This window comes from Mytilus galloprovincialis, chromosome 3 (assembly GCF_965363235.1).
Source record: "Mytilus galloprovincialis chromosome 3, xbMytGall1.hap1.1, whole genome shotgun sequence".
Taxonomy (NCBI): Eukaryota; Metazoa; Mollusca; class Bivalvia; order Mytilida; family Mytilidae; genus Mytilus; species Mytilus galloprovincialis.
Genome location: NC_134840.1, coordinates 63161905 through 63179898, shown reverse-complemented (window position 1 = coordinate 63179898; position 17994 = coordinate 63161905). Strand labels below are relative to the sequence as shown.

The 17994-nt window shown below is 30.8% G+C and overlaps 1 protein-coding gene across 2 annotated transcripts in view; it reads left to right on the top strand.

Annotated features, from left to right (window-relative positions):
* The first annotated feature begins 1530 nt into the window (after window positions 1–1530).
* Window positions 1531–17994, top strand: part of LOC143068607 (uncharacterized) — a 38635-nt gene continuing 22171 nt past the window's right edge. Inside the window, exons 1-13 of one of the 2 annotated variants that reach the window (XM_076242800.1) lie at window positions 1531–1662; window positions 4053–4289; window positions 4508–4583; window positions 4939–5035; window positions 5503–5594; window positions 7028–7057; window positions 11287–11446; window positions 12095–12194; window positions 12854–12942; window positions 13952–14051; window positions 14412–14510; window positions 16261–16364; window positions 16842–17030. In XM_076242800.1, the coding sequence (XP_076098915.1) occupies window positions 4089–4289; window positions 4508–4583; window positions 4939–5035; window positions 5503–5594; window positions 7028–7057; window positions 11287–11446; window positions 12095–12194; window positions 12854–12942; window positions 13952–14051; window positions 14412–14510; window positions 16261–16364; window positions 16842–17030 (1337 nt within the window). In that variant the 5' untranslated portion in view covers window positions 1531–1662; window positions 4053–4088. The remainder of the gene's footprint in view (window positions 1663–4052; window positions 4290–4507; window positions 4584–4938; window positions 5036–5502; window positions 5595–7027; window positions 7058–11286; window positions 11447–12094; window positions 12195–12853; window positions 12943–13951; window positions 14052–14411; window positions 14511–16260; window positions 16365–16841; window positions 17031–17994) is intronic. The other variant, XM_076242801.1, reaches the window with a different exon arrangement.

Here is a 17994-nt window from a genome sequence, read left to right as displayed (position 1 = left end):
GTATAGGGGGAGGGTTGAGATCTCACAAACATGTTTAACCCCGCCGCATTTTTGCGCCTGTCCCAAGTCAGGAGCCTCTGGCCTTTGTTAGTCTTGTATTATTTTAATTTTAGTTTCTTGTGTACAATTTGGAAATTAGTATGGCGTTCATTATCACTGGACTAGTATATATTTGTTTAGGGGCCAGCTGAAGGACGCCTCCGGGTGCGGGAATTTCTCGCTACATTGAAGACCTGTTGGTGACCCTCTGCTGTTGATTTTTATTTGGTCGGGTTGTTGTCTCTTTGACACATTCCCCATTTCCATTCTCAATTTTAACTATATCACTTAAATTACAAAAGAGTACATTTCTATTAAGTTCTAACGCTTTACATTGAATGAGGAAATGGAACTCATCTTCAATTCTATCCTTGCAAATTGGACAAATTCTCTGTTCTAAAGGTGTTCTAGTATATCTACCAACTTCTTTTAGTAATTTACTATTACTAATACTGATTTTTACCATTTTAGAAATAACACTTTTATTAAGGTCCAGTAGAAGATATTTTTCTAATTCAAAATTATTTTTTACTTTGCGATATGTTCTTAGTTTATTACCATGACTATTACCATTATTAGAGTCACAAAAAAAAGAGCTTGTTTCCAGTATTTTATGAATTCCTCTTCTAATTTCTTTTGAAATGAAAAAAAAATAATTGTTTCTTTGACATAGTATTTTGATTTTCCCAGACATGCTGAAAACCAAGTTTACCTAATAACACTTTTAATTTAAATTACTATAAAAACCATTAGGAAAGTTTAAGTTTTCATTGTATGCTTTCTTTACCATACTCTCACTGTCCATATTAAAATGAAGCCAGAAATTAATTGTATTACATTAATTGTATCAAACTTACGTTATGTGAATAAAAGTATGAATTACCTGTTTAAAAAAAACCATCTAAGATCGAGGATCGACTGTCCCTTCATTTTTACACCTTAACATCAAAGGTATCGACCAAATAATTATCGAATATAGACAAATTGATATAATCAAGGACGTATATTAGAGTGTTAGTTATACGTCCTTGATATATAATGAAAGAATTTATTAATTTTCAAAATGTTCTAGATGCACCATTTTTGCAAATCCAGGGGGTGGTCACCGGCATCGGGTGTCCACCCCCTGGATCCGCTTCTGAATGAGAAGAAATATTCTAATCTATAAAACCATAGCCTAGGCTACAGTTTTTAATTATACAACTATTACCATAATATGAGGATTGCTATTTCTCGACTTGCAGGTGCTGTTCCATGCGAGACAAAAAGTGTTTTTTTTTAAAATTCAAATTCTTAAATAGAAATAAAATACAAAAATGAAGTAATAAAATTAAAGTTTATTTTCAAAATTAGTAATAAAAAGTGTAAATAATTTAATGTTATATAAATTATAGTTTTGAAAAAATTGTTAAAAAAAAATCAATATAGTTTTTCCGCGAAATTTTGGTTATGTCCCTTTAAAGAAATTATAGACCAATGAAATTCTTCGACAGGAAAAATTCTTGGACACGAAAATTGTTTATAAATGGCGGCCAAGATATTTGAAGATGTCACTAATTGATGTCAACAAAAATGGGATACATACATGGGTTTTAACAGTGTCAACAATGATTGAGTTTAAAGGTATAAAAATAACATTCACATACGATACCGTCCAACTAATTCCTCCTTAGGCTTAGCGCACACGCGTTTGTGGAATGGACCCCCCTTTTCCTATACAGTAAATATTTTGGTTTTTTGTGTTTTACTTTTGTCAGTGAAAATTGTTTTATAACTTTTTTTTTTAAATATTTCTTTGGGTTCTTGCCTCATACATCCAAATGTAGACCTTTATCTCTTAGTGATTTCCTTACCTTAATTCTCTCCACGCCAGAAGTCGCATTTTTAAGGCCTCCACACCGGTACCTCGAATGACCGAATAACACTGTTAATATCCGAATAACACTTGTAATGACCGAATAACACTTGTAATTTCAATATTAGTACATATTGGTGACTTTTAAACATTGTATATTAATTAATAGTATACATGGTATATTATCGATGTATTTTTATAGTTATAAATGATTTACAGGAAGCAGATAAGTTCATAAAAAACTTTTAAAATTTAGTGTGTACATCGAATATGGCGACCACAGAAATCACAATGGCCACCATGTTCGATGTGCACACTAAATTTAAAACTATCTTTAAGAACTTCTCTGCTTTTTGTAAATCATTTCTAAGTTATAAAATACATCAGTGGTCTCGTTAGCCCAAAATAGAAGGGCGCCGCGCCCTGTGTGCCCTCAGTCGCGCCCTTCTGCCCTGACGCCGTTTTCTGAAAAACCCTTGTGCCGTTTTGGTAAAATTGCCTTTTGTTTCATCGATTTCTTATCAGAAGTTAAATTACATATATGACACCTGGTGATTGCCCCCAGGTAACGAGGTTAATCAGTGGCGGATCCAGAACTTTTCCTAAGTGGGGGGCCCGCTGACTGACCTAAGGGGGGGCTCGCTCCAGTCATGCTTCAGTGATTCCCTATATAATCAACCAAATTTTTCCCACGAAAAGGGGGCCCGGGCCCCCTAGACCCCCCTGGATCCGCCTATGTTAATTATGTCATTACAATCAATTATTGTGGATAAGACTTCAAAGGTGTTAATTACTAGGTAATTTGATTAAGACAATGTACCTTTTTGTCATAAATATGATGAATGTGTCGGGATTTTCTTTTCGATCTCCAAGTCACAATGGAAGAGTGTATGAATGAAGACTTTCATGAATTTAGAATTGAATTGAAGTAATCAACTTTGCCTTCACAGAAACATCGTCCATCTCAACTTGTGAGCGACAAGCAGACGTAAACATGTTGGAAATTAATTTTGGAGTTACTTCCCCTGAAAAAGCTTATTACAAAATTTTGCTCCTAAAATAGTATTTAGCACTCAAAATAGGAAAAAATAACCAATTGAATACAAAATTATATAAGAATGTTACCTTAAGGATACTAACTGTCCTTGAACATATAAAAAAAATGTATTGCAATTTATTTTTGATAATCATACTTTTAGCAATCCATGTTTTATACATTCTCAAGAAAGAAATATGTATTAATTCATTGGTTAAATGGTATCAAGCTATCAACTTACAAGAATGGAAGTGTGTAGTTAAACTCTCATCACAAATCAACATGATGAAGCTACACTAAATAATATATTCCTAAACACAAACAATAAAAAAAGTTTTGAGGGCCAAGCTCTAGATGAAAATTTTGAAATACAACTACTCTGTCATGTACATGTATGGTAATTTAAACTATGAGATGCTCAGTTTATGTTCTTTTTTTTTTGGAAGGAGAGGGGGTGGGGGAGAATAGTAAGTTTATTTTGCCTCTTTTGGTCATGTGTTGGTTAATAGTATATATGTGTATTGCCATGTTATATGAACATGTAGTATGAATGACTTTTCTTATGCAAATTTTATAGAATAAATAATCATAACAACAACTTATGCATCTTTATTGACAATATATACAGTAAAAAAATATGTGAACTCGTGATACACGCAGGGACGTACACTTCTCCTATCATAAAAAAAGTGCCCTGCCCTCCACTGGCACCCTGCCCCTTTTGTATTCTAGCTAGAGCACTGTACATCGATAATACATTATTATTAAATAATCAATGTTCAAAAGTCACAAATATGTGATAATATTAAAATTTCAAGTGTTATTCAGTCATTACAAGTGTTACAAAAAAATGTATTCGGATAATAACAGTGTTATTCGGTCATTCGTTTTACCCGCCTCCACGCTGCTTTTCCACCCTTTTCTATCTTTTGCTGCTGTTCTGGCTATGTTCCAACTTGTCCATCCTTGTTGGTTCCTTTCTCTCTCTGTTGTTCCTCTCCATCTTTTAGTGATTTAGGTCTTGATAACCCTGTGGAGATTCATTCTATATTTTTGTCTATCCTGTATCCATCATGATCATTCATCTTAAGTTTACTTTAGGGTCTTTAATTTTTTCAATAGGAGAGTTCTTCATTTCAAAATAATAAAAGAGTCATCATGGTAGACAGATATGGTAGATCTCCCGATATCTACCTACCATTCCCCATAGACCATGAGAGGATTGGTACTCAGAGGAGGGAGAAATTACAGAGGGAGATAGAGAAGATGGAACAAGATCAGAGACAAAGACAACATCTTATAGAAGAACTTTCAAAAATGGCTGAAACCAAGAAACAAAATCAGCAAGATAGGCTTTTGGTAAGTGAAAAAAATAATTCTGAAACTTGCTTTTATTGGATATTAATACATATCTATTAAGACTGATATATGTTTATTTGTATGCTAATGGAGACATTTATTCATGCATTCCTGCAACCATTTTAAATGTAAATTGCATTCAAAGGAAGCTTAGTACAGATTAATTATTTCAGATATATTAAGTTGACACTAATGTAATGTTACACATTTATTTTTAGGTGAAGTATAACAAGAAGAATTTATTGTCAGATGAAATGATGAGAGTTTATGGGAAAGAAACTGCTTCAAAAATAGGTATTGAAATGCTTACCTTGACCTCTAAACCAAAAGATCAATAAACAATAAACATTCTACGGTATCACTTGAGGTCCATTGAATTTTTAAACTTCATAATTTCTGTGTTATTTCTTTAAAAAATATTTGAAAGTCTTCAATGGATGTGCTTTTTAAAGGTAGATAATTATAATTCATGAATAAAAGTACATTATTATAGTACGGCATAAATTTTACGAATTAAACGTCAAAACAATCAACATGGAAAGAAATTCATCAGATTCTGCCATCCTATTAATGTAATGATAAATATATATAAATCCCTGTGAGGGTAATGTATATGAATAAATGTTAAAATAATTATGTACTTTTTAAGGGAGAATGTCAGTTGAACCAAAACTAGTTAATAATGTTGTGTCACAGCGAACAAAAGAATATGCAGTTCGTCAACAGGAAATGGAAATGGAAGCTAAGTAAGTTTGGAAATCTCATTGTTATTGTATGTTTTTATTGAAAAGAAATATTTTAAGTTGATTTTATAAATATAGTAAGTAACATGTCATATATCTATAAGTTACACCATTCAACAGGATGTTGAATTGAAAATCTTGTTTGAATGTTAGCAATATATTGTATTGTGTCCCTTTACGACCCTTGTCTAGCAAACATAATTTTGTATTACAAATGTACTTGTACAAATGCATTTTTCCTTCAAAAGTGTTGTTACATCTGATTGTTTTTATGACAGGATTATCATAGAGTAAAATGCTATACCCAATAGATACTTTCCTATAAGAGTAAATGTTATTTCTGTCTAACTGTAACAGCATATATAGCACTATATGTCCTTTTACTTTGAATCAGATTTTTAAAAAAAATGCACATATGAAAAGCAGAGTTTATGAAATAAGCAAATTATCAACATAAATATTGCTTTCAGATACCTAGTCAAGGAAAGGCAACGTCTTCAAGACGCCAGAGAGAGAGTTCATGAACAGAGAAGATTTCTTGCTAAGTCAAGTTCTCCATCTGGTAAGAAAAAGCATCGTCATGACTTTGATGTTCTTGCCTTTCTCAAGGGTCTTGGACTTTATCATCCTGTGAAGCCAAGGACACCTACTCCTCCGAGGAGGAAAACAAAACGGAAAGTCTATTATTGTCCCATGTATCTTCCATACTCTTATTGGATTGGCTGATGGCTTTTTTCAGATGTACACAACTACACATATCTGTCATGTTTTGTGACAAAAATAACATTGTTGTTTTCATTTAACATGCCTGTAATTAGATTTTCACCTAACTTGACTTTGTGTGGAATCCTATTGGTTTAATAAGGAAGCTTGAAAAAACTAACACAACTTGCACCATTTCTTATCATGGTACTTACTAAAGGGCTTTTGTAATTCTTCAGTCTGCTGATCTCATCAAAATTAGACTGTCATACTGTTGATTGGTTTAGTTTATTTAAAAAAATATTGATTATTTATGGAAAGACAAGAAAACATAAATGAAATTTTTAAGCAAAATATAAATGACCAGCTCAATGAACATAGAAATGAGATAGTGTGAAATTAGAACATTTTCAGGTTAAAGCTTTTGGTTATAGTAGCTTACCCATACATTTTGTTCACATCAGCTTGGAACTTAGTCCATGTGGTCGTTACAGTGTGAACTTTTGAATGTTATGCCATGTTTGGTTTTGATCCAGATTTCCAAGTTCCCTGAACAAGGAAAATGATGTACATGTAGAAGTAAACAACTATAGGTTCTGTACAGCCTTCAATTATGAGCAAAATTCATACCACATAGTAAGCCCTGAAAGGCTGAGAAATAACAAATGTTAAAAAATTTGAATGAGAAAACTTAATGACTCCATTACATATAGGAAGCAGGCAGCTATAAAAAGGGAATGACTTATTCCCTTAATTCTTGCACAGCTTTATTTTGGTGGTAGTCATGTATTTTTCAACCAGTGTGATTGGATTATCTTTAGTATTTCTTGGTTTATCGAGGATGAAGACAATATGAATAAGATTTGCCACCCTATTAGGATTTTATTTCATCTACTTAAGTTAAATTTTTCGAGAAAGGTTTGATGTTCAAGTTGTCAAAAATTTTATAAAATCTGTTGGGGAAGTGTCATAAATGTTTTCTCTGTGACAAAAGCAACTATGAGACCAATCCTGAATCATATGTATGAAGAGTTTAAATGAAATGCTCTGAATCAATAGATCATTGCAAATAGTATTGAAATGGATGAATATTTTAAAGTGTATGCATACCACAAAGATATGTTTAGAGAATTATTAGCCGTGCAATACTGATGTCATCTCAAAAAAAATTTTGGTATGCATGGTGATGTTCACTCTTATTTAGGAATATTATTGATAAACTTTATCAAGCTTAGATATAGTCTTTCAAAACTGTAATTATATTTTCATTATTTCCTATATTTTTTCGCAAAGCTTTTATTTTTGACGATGTTCATCTTGAAAGTAAGTAGCATTTTTCGAAAGGTCAGCCATCTTTGGGATAATGTTCATTTGCAGTATTATATGACCCTACCTTTCAGAAATAAATATGATTAAAGAAAGAGATATGTTCCGTTTGTTGAGAAAGAAAATGCATTCTTATATATAGATGCTTGTGAAGCATTCAAATAAGATCAATCTATCAATAATAATCTAGCACAGATTAGACCAAAAATCCAAATATAATCATTATTGAAAACATAAGCATCTTACTGTTTCATTCAAACACACATGGTACCAAGGGAATGCACTTTAAAAATTGGGTAGGTATTTATAAATCTTAGGTGATCACTGCACACAAACACCTACCATTAGATGTGATTTTGAAGTGGCTTCCCTGAGTCTCATGTAGTTTGTATGGAACAGACTTAATCTGCTGAAAGTTTATCATGATGTGAAAAGAAAATATCTCTATAAAAAAATATTATAAACGTGTTGCATATATCTGATATATATATTTATGAGTCAGGCATTGTACTGCAAACAAACTCTTTAAGTTATGGCCAATTATAAATTCAATGTTTGAAATTTATTTATTAATTACATGTTAGTTTATTTATTTACTTATGCATTTGAAGTATGAAAGGACAATATGAAAGAAAGTTTACAAAACTGTTAACTCTTTGTTATTTGCTTGTTACATTGTTAATTTGAAATAAACTGTTGCATTAAAACTTTTTTCTTTGTTCTCTCTTTTAAACAGAGATTGTCTTTGCTTATATTTTATAGGTTAAGTCTAAACAATTGAATAATAATAGTAATTTCATAGAATAAAGCTTAAATGTGTGTCCTTTACCTAAAGGTGGATGGTACTTAGTACTTACTATCAGTAGCCAAATGTCCAATTGTTGACCTTGTAAATTTAAAAACAGTGTAACACTTACCATGCTAAGGAAGGAATATTAAGGCCTATAACCCAAATCTCATGTTGTTTTACTAGAATGGTTCTATGGTACTTCTAGAGGTTACCTGTTTGAGAATCTTTAGTTTTGATATCCATTTCAGAATTCATGCACATCCACTTAAATTAAGAGTATTTATTTTTATGTTCAGCAGGTTAAAGGTGCAGTTTGAACCCAAATTTAAGAATTTGAAAATTGAAATCAAGAGAAAAAATGTCAATTAAGAAAAGACAACAAAAGTTCTGGAATCATATGTTTATAAAAGTCTAATAAAAAGTATTCCAGCTACATACAATTCACCTTCAACTGAAATATGAAATTTCAGATAAATTTTAAATTGACTAACCAAAAGTTACAATATAAATGAGTCTTAAATGCACATTGGATAAAATGCACCAAAGCTAAGAAGAGAAAATGTCTGCTGATATTCTGCAAAAAAACAATAAGATGGATTGAGCAGAACACTGATAACAAATGGCAAAAGGAAGTAAAATATGTTTATTATGGATCCATAGTTATTTTTAATGGGGAGTCTGAATCTTCTTAAAATATTTGGTTGCTAGATTTGTTGTAATAAATCAGTTCCTTATTATGAGCTCCTTTTGATATATTTTGTAGTCTTTTGTGACTCACTCTTGTTATGGCTTGAAATATAAATTCACAAAACGAAATTGTCAATACTGTGGATTCATTTATTTTCGTGGGTACCAATTTTCGTGGTTTAAGGAAAACTTGCATATTCGTGGGTATTTAATTTCGTGGTTTTGACAAAGTATGCATATATTCCTTTAGAAAATTTGCAATTCGTTGAATATTTAACAATTTGAACGTGGTTTCCCCGTACCCACGAAATCAACGAAAATTGGTATCCAACGAATAATAATGAATCCACAGTACTTTTTTTTTCAATAGTTTAAATTTGAACAGGAAAAAAAAATAACGGGTATGATTATTCAAGTTCATTAAGAAATCATGCAATGTTTTGGATATGATAAAATTCCAATGAACAAAAAATAACTTAGTTTCTTACATATTTTAATCTTTTTCATGTAAAATTAGTCTAATGGGGACACTAGTATGAGGGTCTAGAGGGAGGGGAATAATTATTAACATTGAAGCAGATGTCATTCTCATCAAGTACTAAAATGATATAATACTCTTAAAACATGCATTGACAGTATTTAATAACCACTCTTTTCAAAGAATGTCTATTATGTTTTGAATATAAAATTGATCGTCTTTTGAGCATATCATTTAAGGTAACACATGAAATCAATAAAAATAATATGTCATTTTCAATCATGCATGAAATGGAATTTGTTGATGTTTTTAAATTGTTAAGATGTTTACAGTATATCAGTTTATTGAAAGAGATGAATGAAATGACATGTTTTGAGAATTGATAAAAGGCTTTACATATCTAATACTTATATCAAATTAATCAATTCATAAAAGTTAGTCCATGATTTATTATCGTATGTAATTGGAGGATTATTTGTCCTACTTTGTACTTTCATATATAAGAATATTACTATCATTTATATTAAACTTTAGAACCTTCAAACACCAGCATATTTCATTATTCATTTGTCAGTTTCATTTCCATTACATTATGAAATAAGTGAACAGGTTATGGAACTCAACTAATGATATTCCAGCAGCTCATATGATTTTAATTTCTATTTTATATTAAAAAAATATTTGCTACCTTGCCAAAGACTTACTCAACAATACTAATGTATTAAGTTATAACTTATATGCTATTAAAAATATATAGATTCCACAACTGCAACAAGTGTATAAACGATATTTCTCCACTCAAGACAGTTAACTTTTAATATTTAAAGCATGAGGCTTGCTGAGCTTTTTAAATAATTAAAATTTAACTGTTGAGAGTGGAGAAATATTGTAATACACAAGTTACAGCGGTAGAATCTGTTTCTCTAATGATTTTAATCCTTCCTTCTCAATGTTTTGAGGAAAGTTATGTTACTTTCTGTAATTTTGTGCTATTTTCACATTTCCTGACTGGTGTGAGAAAAAATATTTCTCCTCACTAGTGAAAAATCTGTTCTCAGCATATGATTGGTTGAAATTTAATTGTGACGTTAAGTTTCTTGTTTTCTTCTGAATTTTCTTATTGTGATGTCATGAAAAAAGGCTACCATGCCTGATGACGTCAATGTTTACATCAAAAGCACACAACTTTCCTCAAATTTTGACAAGGAAGGACAACAATCATAAGAGAAACAGATTCCACCACTGTAACTCGTGTATTACAATATTTCTCCACTCTTAACAGTTAAATTTTAATTATTTCAAAAACTTGGCAAGCCTCGTGCTTTAAATCTTAAAATTTAACTGTCTTGAGTGGAGAAATATTGTAAAACACTTGTTGCAGTTGTGGAATCTATATGTAATGATCAAGTATTGAAATGTTTATTTCAATGTAGTTTTCAATGTTAGTATAATCTCATCACTTTTTGTTGCTCTTTCTTAATGTTTTTATTTATTATGGAATGCAGTAACATCCCCAGGTCTGTAACACTTATTCCTAATTTGTCTTAAGATAAAGAATCTAATTTGTCTTAGTGATAAAGAATCAAGATCTTTTTATATTTGGATGTCCATAGGTAATTGTCCTTGACATACATGACTAGACTGACCTAAAAATGTCTATTTTTGCTTTGTTTTGTTTGGGTTTCTGTCATATTGAGGCCAATCCTACATTTACTTTTTCAAAACAAATGGTTTTCATTGTATTATGTGTTCAATAAACTCAGTTTAAAAAGACTGAATTCTATAGGGAGGAGTTTTAGTGCCAAGATGTAATAAATTGAAAAAGTTATGGTAATTTTGTTAATTTAGTAGAAAATGTTTGTCATAAACTGAACTTCATAAAAAAAAACCATAGAAGTTAAAGTTATTTAATTAATCATAGTGAATGTCAATGTCTTAAAAACATTTCCCGTTTAGTGAGCCCTTACTCTTTAACACTTACATTTCCCTCAAAGATCTAGTTATTAAAAGTGTTTGTTTTACAATATTGGCATATTTCTGTTTAAAAGTAACATGATTGCCATGCACATCTTTTGTAGTCACTATCTGATCTTGCAAATACTGCTTGCAGAATGCATCATCAACTCAAAAAGAAAAAAAGTAGTTTAGGCCTTGAAATTTTTACACAGTCAGTTTTGAGAAAAAAAATCAATAATGCTTATTGTCCGACAGTGAACATCAGTTTTATTAGTCGCACACTCATACAGTAATGTAGTTTAATCTTTATTTCAGCTAGTGTCATGAGTGAGCCTGACAACATGCACAGAACAGAACCAGAGGTCCAAGATACATCTAGGCTGAGTCTACATACACCTACTTTTAACATTGATACATATATTAAAAATACTGTAAATACTCTACCTCAGACGATGGACAGGATAACTAGGTTAAGGTAAAGGCACACAATTATTTCTATTACAAACCACTACAAAATGGAAGAATACATAGACAAGTGTCACTTATACTTACTTTTGACTTAGTAACATCACTAAGATGAGTGAACCATCTTTGGTATAATTAATTCATTGAAATGTAAGATGACATTATTTGCCCTTATAAATTTTCACACTACATGTATTGTCAGTTCATAATCATAATTATCATAAATTCGATGAAGAGAATTGTTTATGTAGGACAGAGATCACCTAATCTTGACCTTATTTTCATGGTTTGGTATAAAAGGTGATCCTTTGAGTTAAAGGTCAAATCAATATTGTCTACAGATTTTTAAGGTTTTTACATGTCTGTCTGGCATTTGTCTTCTGAGCTTGGCCTAATTTTCATGATATGATTATAAACATAAGTTATAAGTCCAACTTTTCATTAACAATAAGTTCTTGTTAACTATAATTGAATTATTAGAATCATTGTAAGGTGTTTATACATGTTGGCTTGACTTTTGGAACCTAACCTTGACCTACGATCCATTGTTGACTGATTACTGTTAAAAGGAGTTTGTTCTTGACAAATTTATACTGTTACATTAACATATATTAATAGAACTAGTTTATAGTACACTTTAATTACAATATATTTACAGAGAGGATGTACAAAAACATTATAACAAGTATAAAAAGCCATACAAAGGAGAAATGGGAATACATACTTACCAACCTTTTCAGATGCAAGGATATTTTGCTGTAAGTTTATGTAGTTAAGAATTAAAAAAGACAAAAAGACACACAAATAGTTTGTGAAAAATACTAAAATGTGTGAAAAGAATAGGAAGAACTACTAAAGAAAGTCCCAAAAACCTATATCTTACAGAAACTGATAGTAATTAGGGTAGTCATAAAATGTTGACATCTTGTGTCATGTTGACAAACACATTCTTTAAATTTTAAGGGAGAAAACACATCCTTATTAGGAAGATCATAAATTTTTTCTCATATGCTGAATTATAAACAATAATATATAAGGAGATGTGGTATGAGTGCCAATGAAACAACTCTTCATTCAAGTAACAATTTGTAAAAGTAAACTATTATAGGTTTAAGAATAATCTTCAACATGGAGCCTTGGTTCACACTGCAAAAGCAAGCTATAAAGGATCCCAAGAATGAATATCATAAAACAGTTCAAACAGGAAAACCATCAGTCTAATCTATATATAAACAAGAGACACTTATGAACCACATTAACATACACAACCACTGAACAACAGGTTCCTGACTTAGGACAGGTTACCTTTTCATTATATTAAGTACAGTAACGTAAAAATTTTATCAACATTAATCACAGCGAGCATTGGATTATTAGAAAACTATTTTCAAAGGATAAATGATTGTACATTTTACAGGTCAGAAGTATTGTAGATGATGTTGTGAATGACTTTCTGGATAGACATGTGGCACCATCTCAACCCATGGTGGAACAAGAAACATACTAGTATGTTTATCAGTCTATCTTGTTATAACGGATTGCGTTGAATGTGTAGGCAAAGGTAATATCTTTGGTTAGCTTGCTTTCTAGCTGAACCGTGAAGTCATTATTAGGTTAGGTATACTACCCTCCTTTCAAAGTAGCCTAGTCCTACAAACAGATAGATTGGTTATCTGTCAGACTAGTCTACTTTTTTAGGAGGGTAGTATAGTTACCTAACATAATAATGACTTTATGGTTCAGCTAGTAAGGAAGCTAACCAAAGATATTACCTTTGCCTACACACTCAATGCAATCGGCTGTAATTAGAAGATATTTTAATTAAAAACTCTACTTACTCTTACTGGAGTGATAAGTTACATTTTCAGTAGTTATTTGACAAACATGAATAAAACATTAATTTTTTAAATTGACATTTTTCTGCCAAAATAATTTTGATAGGAACAATACAATTTTTATAAAGATGCACTTCTAGCAGTACATCTCAGTTGGGAAATCGTTTTTTGAGGCCCAGTCTCCTTATGGTCAAGCAATTTTGAATTGATAAGCAATGTTGATCTCCATCAAATTGTCTTTTTTCTGATTTTTATCCTGACAGGCTAGAATATATCTATGTCAACAGTTTATGATTGATTGATTGTTGAATTTTAAAACCTCTTGCCTTTAAAGGACACAAAGAAAACAAAAGAAGTATATTGATTTTAAAATTCTTCCAGGCTACATTTTGTGCTTGTTTTATACCTTAAAGACAATACTTTTATATTTTAATCTTGATTATACCTAGATTATGGGCTCAATATCCGGGTGCTGGATTTTCTCGCTGCGTGGAAGACCCATTGGTGGCCTTTGGCTGTAGTCTAGCTGCTCTTTGGTCAAGTTGATGTCTCTTTGACATATTCCCCATTTCCATTCTCAATTTTATCGTTCTAAAATTTTTAACCTTTATCTGGCTGTTTCTAAATCATAGAGATTATAATAGTTCTTTATATATGTAATCTTTTTGTCAAACTTTCAGTGCCTCTAGAAGACAGAAGATCCATGAAACAGAGATAATGGCTGAAACTTTATCTGAGAAAAAAGCTATTCAACTGATCATGGAAGAAATCATTCTTGATGTAAGTCATATTTTCAGCACAAGGTTGTCAAAAAATATGAATGGCTCTAGATAATCATTATGTATATTGATCAACTTTTTTTCATGATTTTGTTTGTGAGTTATGAATGACCTCATATCGGTCTTTGTGCAAATCTCAAAATATGTTACGCCATATAGCTAGTTGCATTTGAAAGAAAAATGTAGACACTGAAATAAAGAATTTTTCCTTTATACTTAAAAAAAATCCTGATAAGATATGTATTAAAAAAAAAATTATGATTAAACAAGTGATTACGTCCTGTTATTAATCTCTTCAAATCATTTCCAGGTATATCTCTAGTTTAAATGAATAATTCTTACACACATCTAACATTTTCAGGAGACAGGTGATATACTGGAGGAAATTGTACAGGAACATGTCCATACCAAAGGAACTGTTAGAAACTGGGCAGATGAAATGGCTATGAACAGAGCTGAGGTAACTTATTGTATTATTAAAAGTAGTATAACAGGAAAGAAAGGGAACACTTTTTTTTTTGTATATATCTGTTATGCTAGGTTATAGTAGAATTTAAGATTTATAAAGACTTATTCAGTTTTAAAAAAAAGTTTGATAATGGTACCAGTATGTTGCAAACTTAATTGATAGAGAAAATGAAACTTCACAGCACAATTCTTTACTTTCAAACAGCATAGGAGTTGTAAAGGAGCAATATAAAAAGTAAGAAAAAAAAGAAGAAAACACCTTCACAATGGTATGCAACAGTCCACAATGCACTAAACAAAAAACTAGCATTTAGCAAGCACCACCAAAACCAAGGATGAACTCAGTTAAGAAATAATTAATGCAAGCTATACTTTATTCTAGTTTTAACATGGATAGGCATTATATTTGTGATTATTTTTGCCGTAGCGATAGTGAGGGCTAAAATAAAACGAATATAATGCCTATCCATGTTAAAACTAGAATAAAGTATAGCTTGCATCAATTATTTTGATTCTGATTAGGACAATTAAGAGAATTTCTATGTCCGTTGTGTATAAGGGATAAGTGATTGTGTAGGCTCTTGGTGGACCTCCCTTTTGTGTTTATAAAGAAGCAAACAGCTGGCACTGTGATTTATCAGAAGGAGGATTTTTTTAACAACCAGTATGAACGGTTGTCGTATCTAGGTCAAATATGTCAATTTCGGAATGCAACACATTACAGTCATAATAAATGAATTAGTAACAACATGTGCATCATTTAAGAGTTTGGAAGTGTTTTAAGTTAATGAAATATATTGAATGCATGCCATTTTGATAAAATTTATTATTCTGCAGTAGTCAACATAAGCATGTGCAAAAAATAATTATTGGATTTAGAGCATGGGTTTATTCATAAAGCGAAAGAAGCATCATATTAGAATTGTTTATAAGGAAGGGCAAGCTATTCATATTCTAATAATGACATCTGCCATGTTACTCTGGTTTCAGAAAGTTATATAACCATGTCAGTAGATGCAGCAAACACCAATGAATTTTTATGCACCTTTTATGGGTATTATGTTTTCTGGTCTAGGCCTCCGTTCGTCCGTTCGTCCCACTTTATGTTAAAGTTTTTGGTTGAGGTAGTTTTTGATGAAGTTGAAGTCCAATCAACTTGAAACTTAGTAAACATGCTCCCTATGATATGATATTTCTAATTTTAATGCCCAATTAGAGATTTTATCCCATTTTCACGGTACACTGCACATAGAAAATGATAGTTCAAAGTTCAGGTTAAAGTTTTTGGTTGAAGTTTTTGGTCAAAGTAGTTTTTGATGAAGTTGAAGTCCAATCAACTTGAAACTTAGTGAACATGTTTCCTGTGATATGATCTTTCTAATTTTAATGCCAAATTAGAGATTTTCCCCCACATTCACAGTCCATTGAACATAGAAAATGATAGTGGGGATGGGGCATCCTTGTAGTTGGGACACATTCTTGTTAGATATCTCTTGTTAAGTCAGAGGACATCATCAAATTCATAAGCGATAGATTAAAGCTAATAGTTGAATTCTAAAACTCCACAGAATGTGATTTTCTTAAATAATAACATGGTTTTGCATGCCTCTCATTTTTATATACAGTGGTTTTGCTATCTGACCAGAAGATCTGACTCTGGCAGAGTTTCTGTGCATAATTGCATAGTTGCATATATGATAGAATGTTTTAAAGTTCTTTACATTATTTTCTTTTTATTACAGTCTGGAGCATTAGACAATGAAGAAGGTAGAACAGAGTCAGATCCAGCTTATAATTCTGTCACTAAATTATTCTTTAGTGTTAAACATAGAAGGGATGAAACAAGGTAAGTTTCACACAATTTTACTGTTTCTGTAATGAAAAATTGCTTGATAGTTGGAGGATTAACTTCCAGTTTATAATATTGTATAAAAGATAAGTGACAAAAAACAGTTACCATCAATTAAAAATGTGTATCGCACTATTAAGAACTTGTGCTCACATATCAGATACCTATAATAAATATGCATATTTTCCTGGAATCAAAATAAATAGAGACTTATTGTTGTCCATTCTTTAAAAATCTCAATAATAAATGCATGCAATAATTTCTAAATTTACAGAATACTGATAAATGAAAATAGTATTTAACAGTAAATATAACATTGACAGCAGCAATTGACACAAGACACAGGGTTTCGTGGAATGCTTTACAAATTTTATTTGAAAGGAAGTTTAACTTTAATAGAATTAAAAAAACACATTATATCATTTCTATTACCAGAAATACACGATTTTATTATTTTTCTTACATTTATTTCAGACCAGATATTTGGGGTCACACTCAGATGTTAGGTTTAGCTGAAAAACCTTCTACACCAAGAAAAGTGAAACCTCCTCCACCTAAAGGAAAAGATAAAAAATCAAAACAAAAGACTCCATCACTTCCTCCGAAAAGTCGTGAAAGAAGTAAACCTCCCACTCGCCAAACTGTTCCAGGAACTGCAGTCAGGTTAGAAAAACTTATTCAAATAAATAAACATGCATGCATTATCAAAACCGTGATAATATCATAGGTGATGATATAAATGATTACAATATCAGGAATGCATGATTTATTTTATTTTAATAGCTCTTGTAATGGAGATTGGACAGTAAACAATAACAATTCAATTTAATTTAATCCAATTACTGTTCAATTTTTAATATTTTTTTTTATTCTATTAGATAAACTTTGATGGTCTTTAAAAAAAAAAAAAGTGTGATAACCATGATAAAGTCATTTAAAAAATGTTTTAAAGAAAAAATGTAACTGGTTTTGCTTCCTTTTTATTAGGTTTTTCCTTAATCATATTTACTAATCTAGCATTTACGTTTGTTTTATCATAAATCACAATATTTTCTAAAGGTACATCACACACAAAAAATACCATAACTAATACTAATGAAACAAGTTGAAAAAGACTACTAATTGATGAGAGGTTTTCATTAAAGCTATTTTCATTCATTCTATCTCAAATTTTAAGAAATTATTGATAAAAGTTTGCAGGAGAAAGCCAGAGAAGATACAACATTAGGTGAATTGTGTAATAAAGGGAGAAACCAGTTTTACTTCAAGCAGAACAAATATCCAAAATTTTGCTTTTATTCATTAACTTGTACATGTACCTGTATGATACTCAGACATTATAATGTATCTTCAAGAAATTTTGTTATAATGATGTAGTTTTTACCTGAATAATACTGTAAATTCAGAAAAGAAAAAAACTTTGTTTGAAACTGATTAATTTCAACAACTTACTTACAAATTTCTTCAGATTATAAAAGGACTTGTAATTGATATTGTGTCTGGCTGTTACATGTGATACAAAAGCCAATTAGGCAACCTCAGTCGTACTGTTTCCTTTTTTTTTTAAAGAAATTATTCAAAAGAGAATTAGTTTATATATTGTAATTTGATTTTACAGTATTTCTAG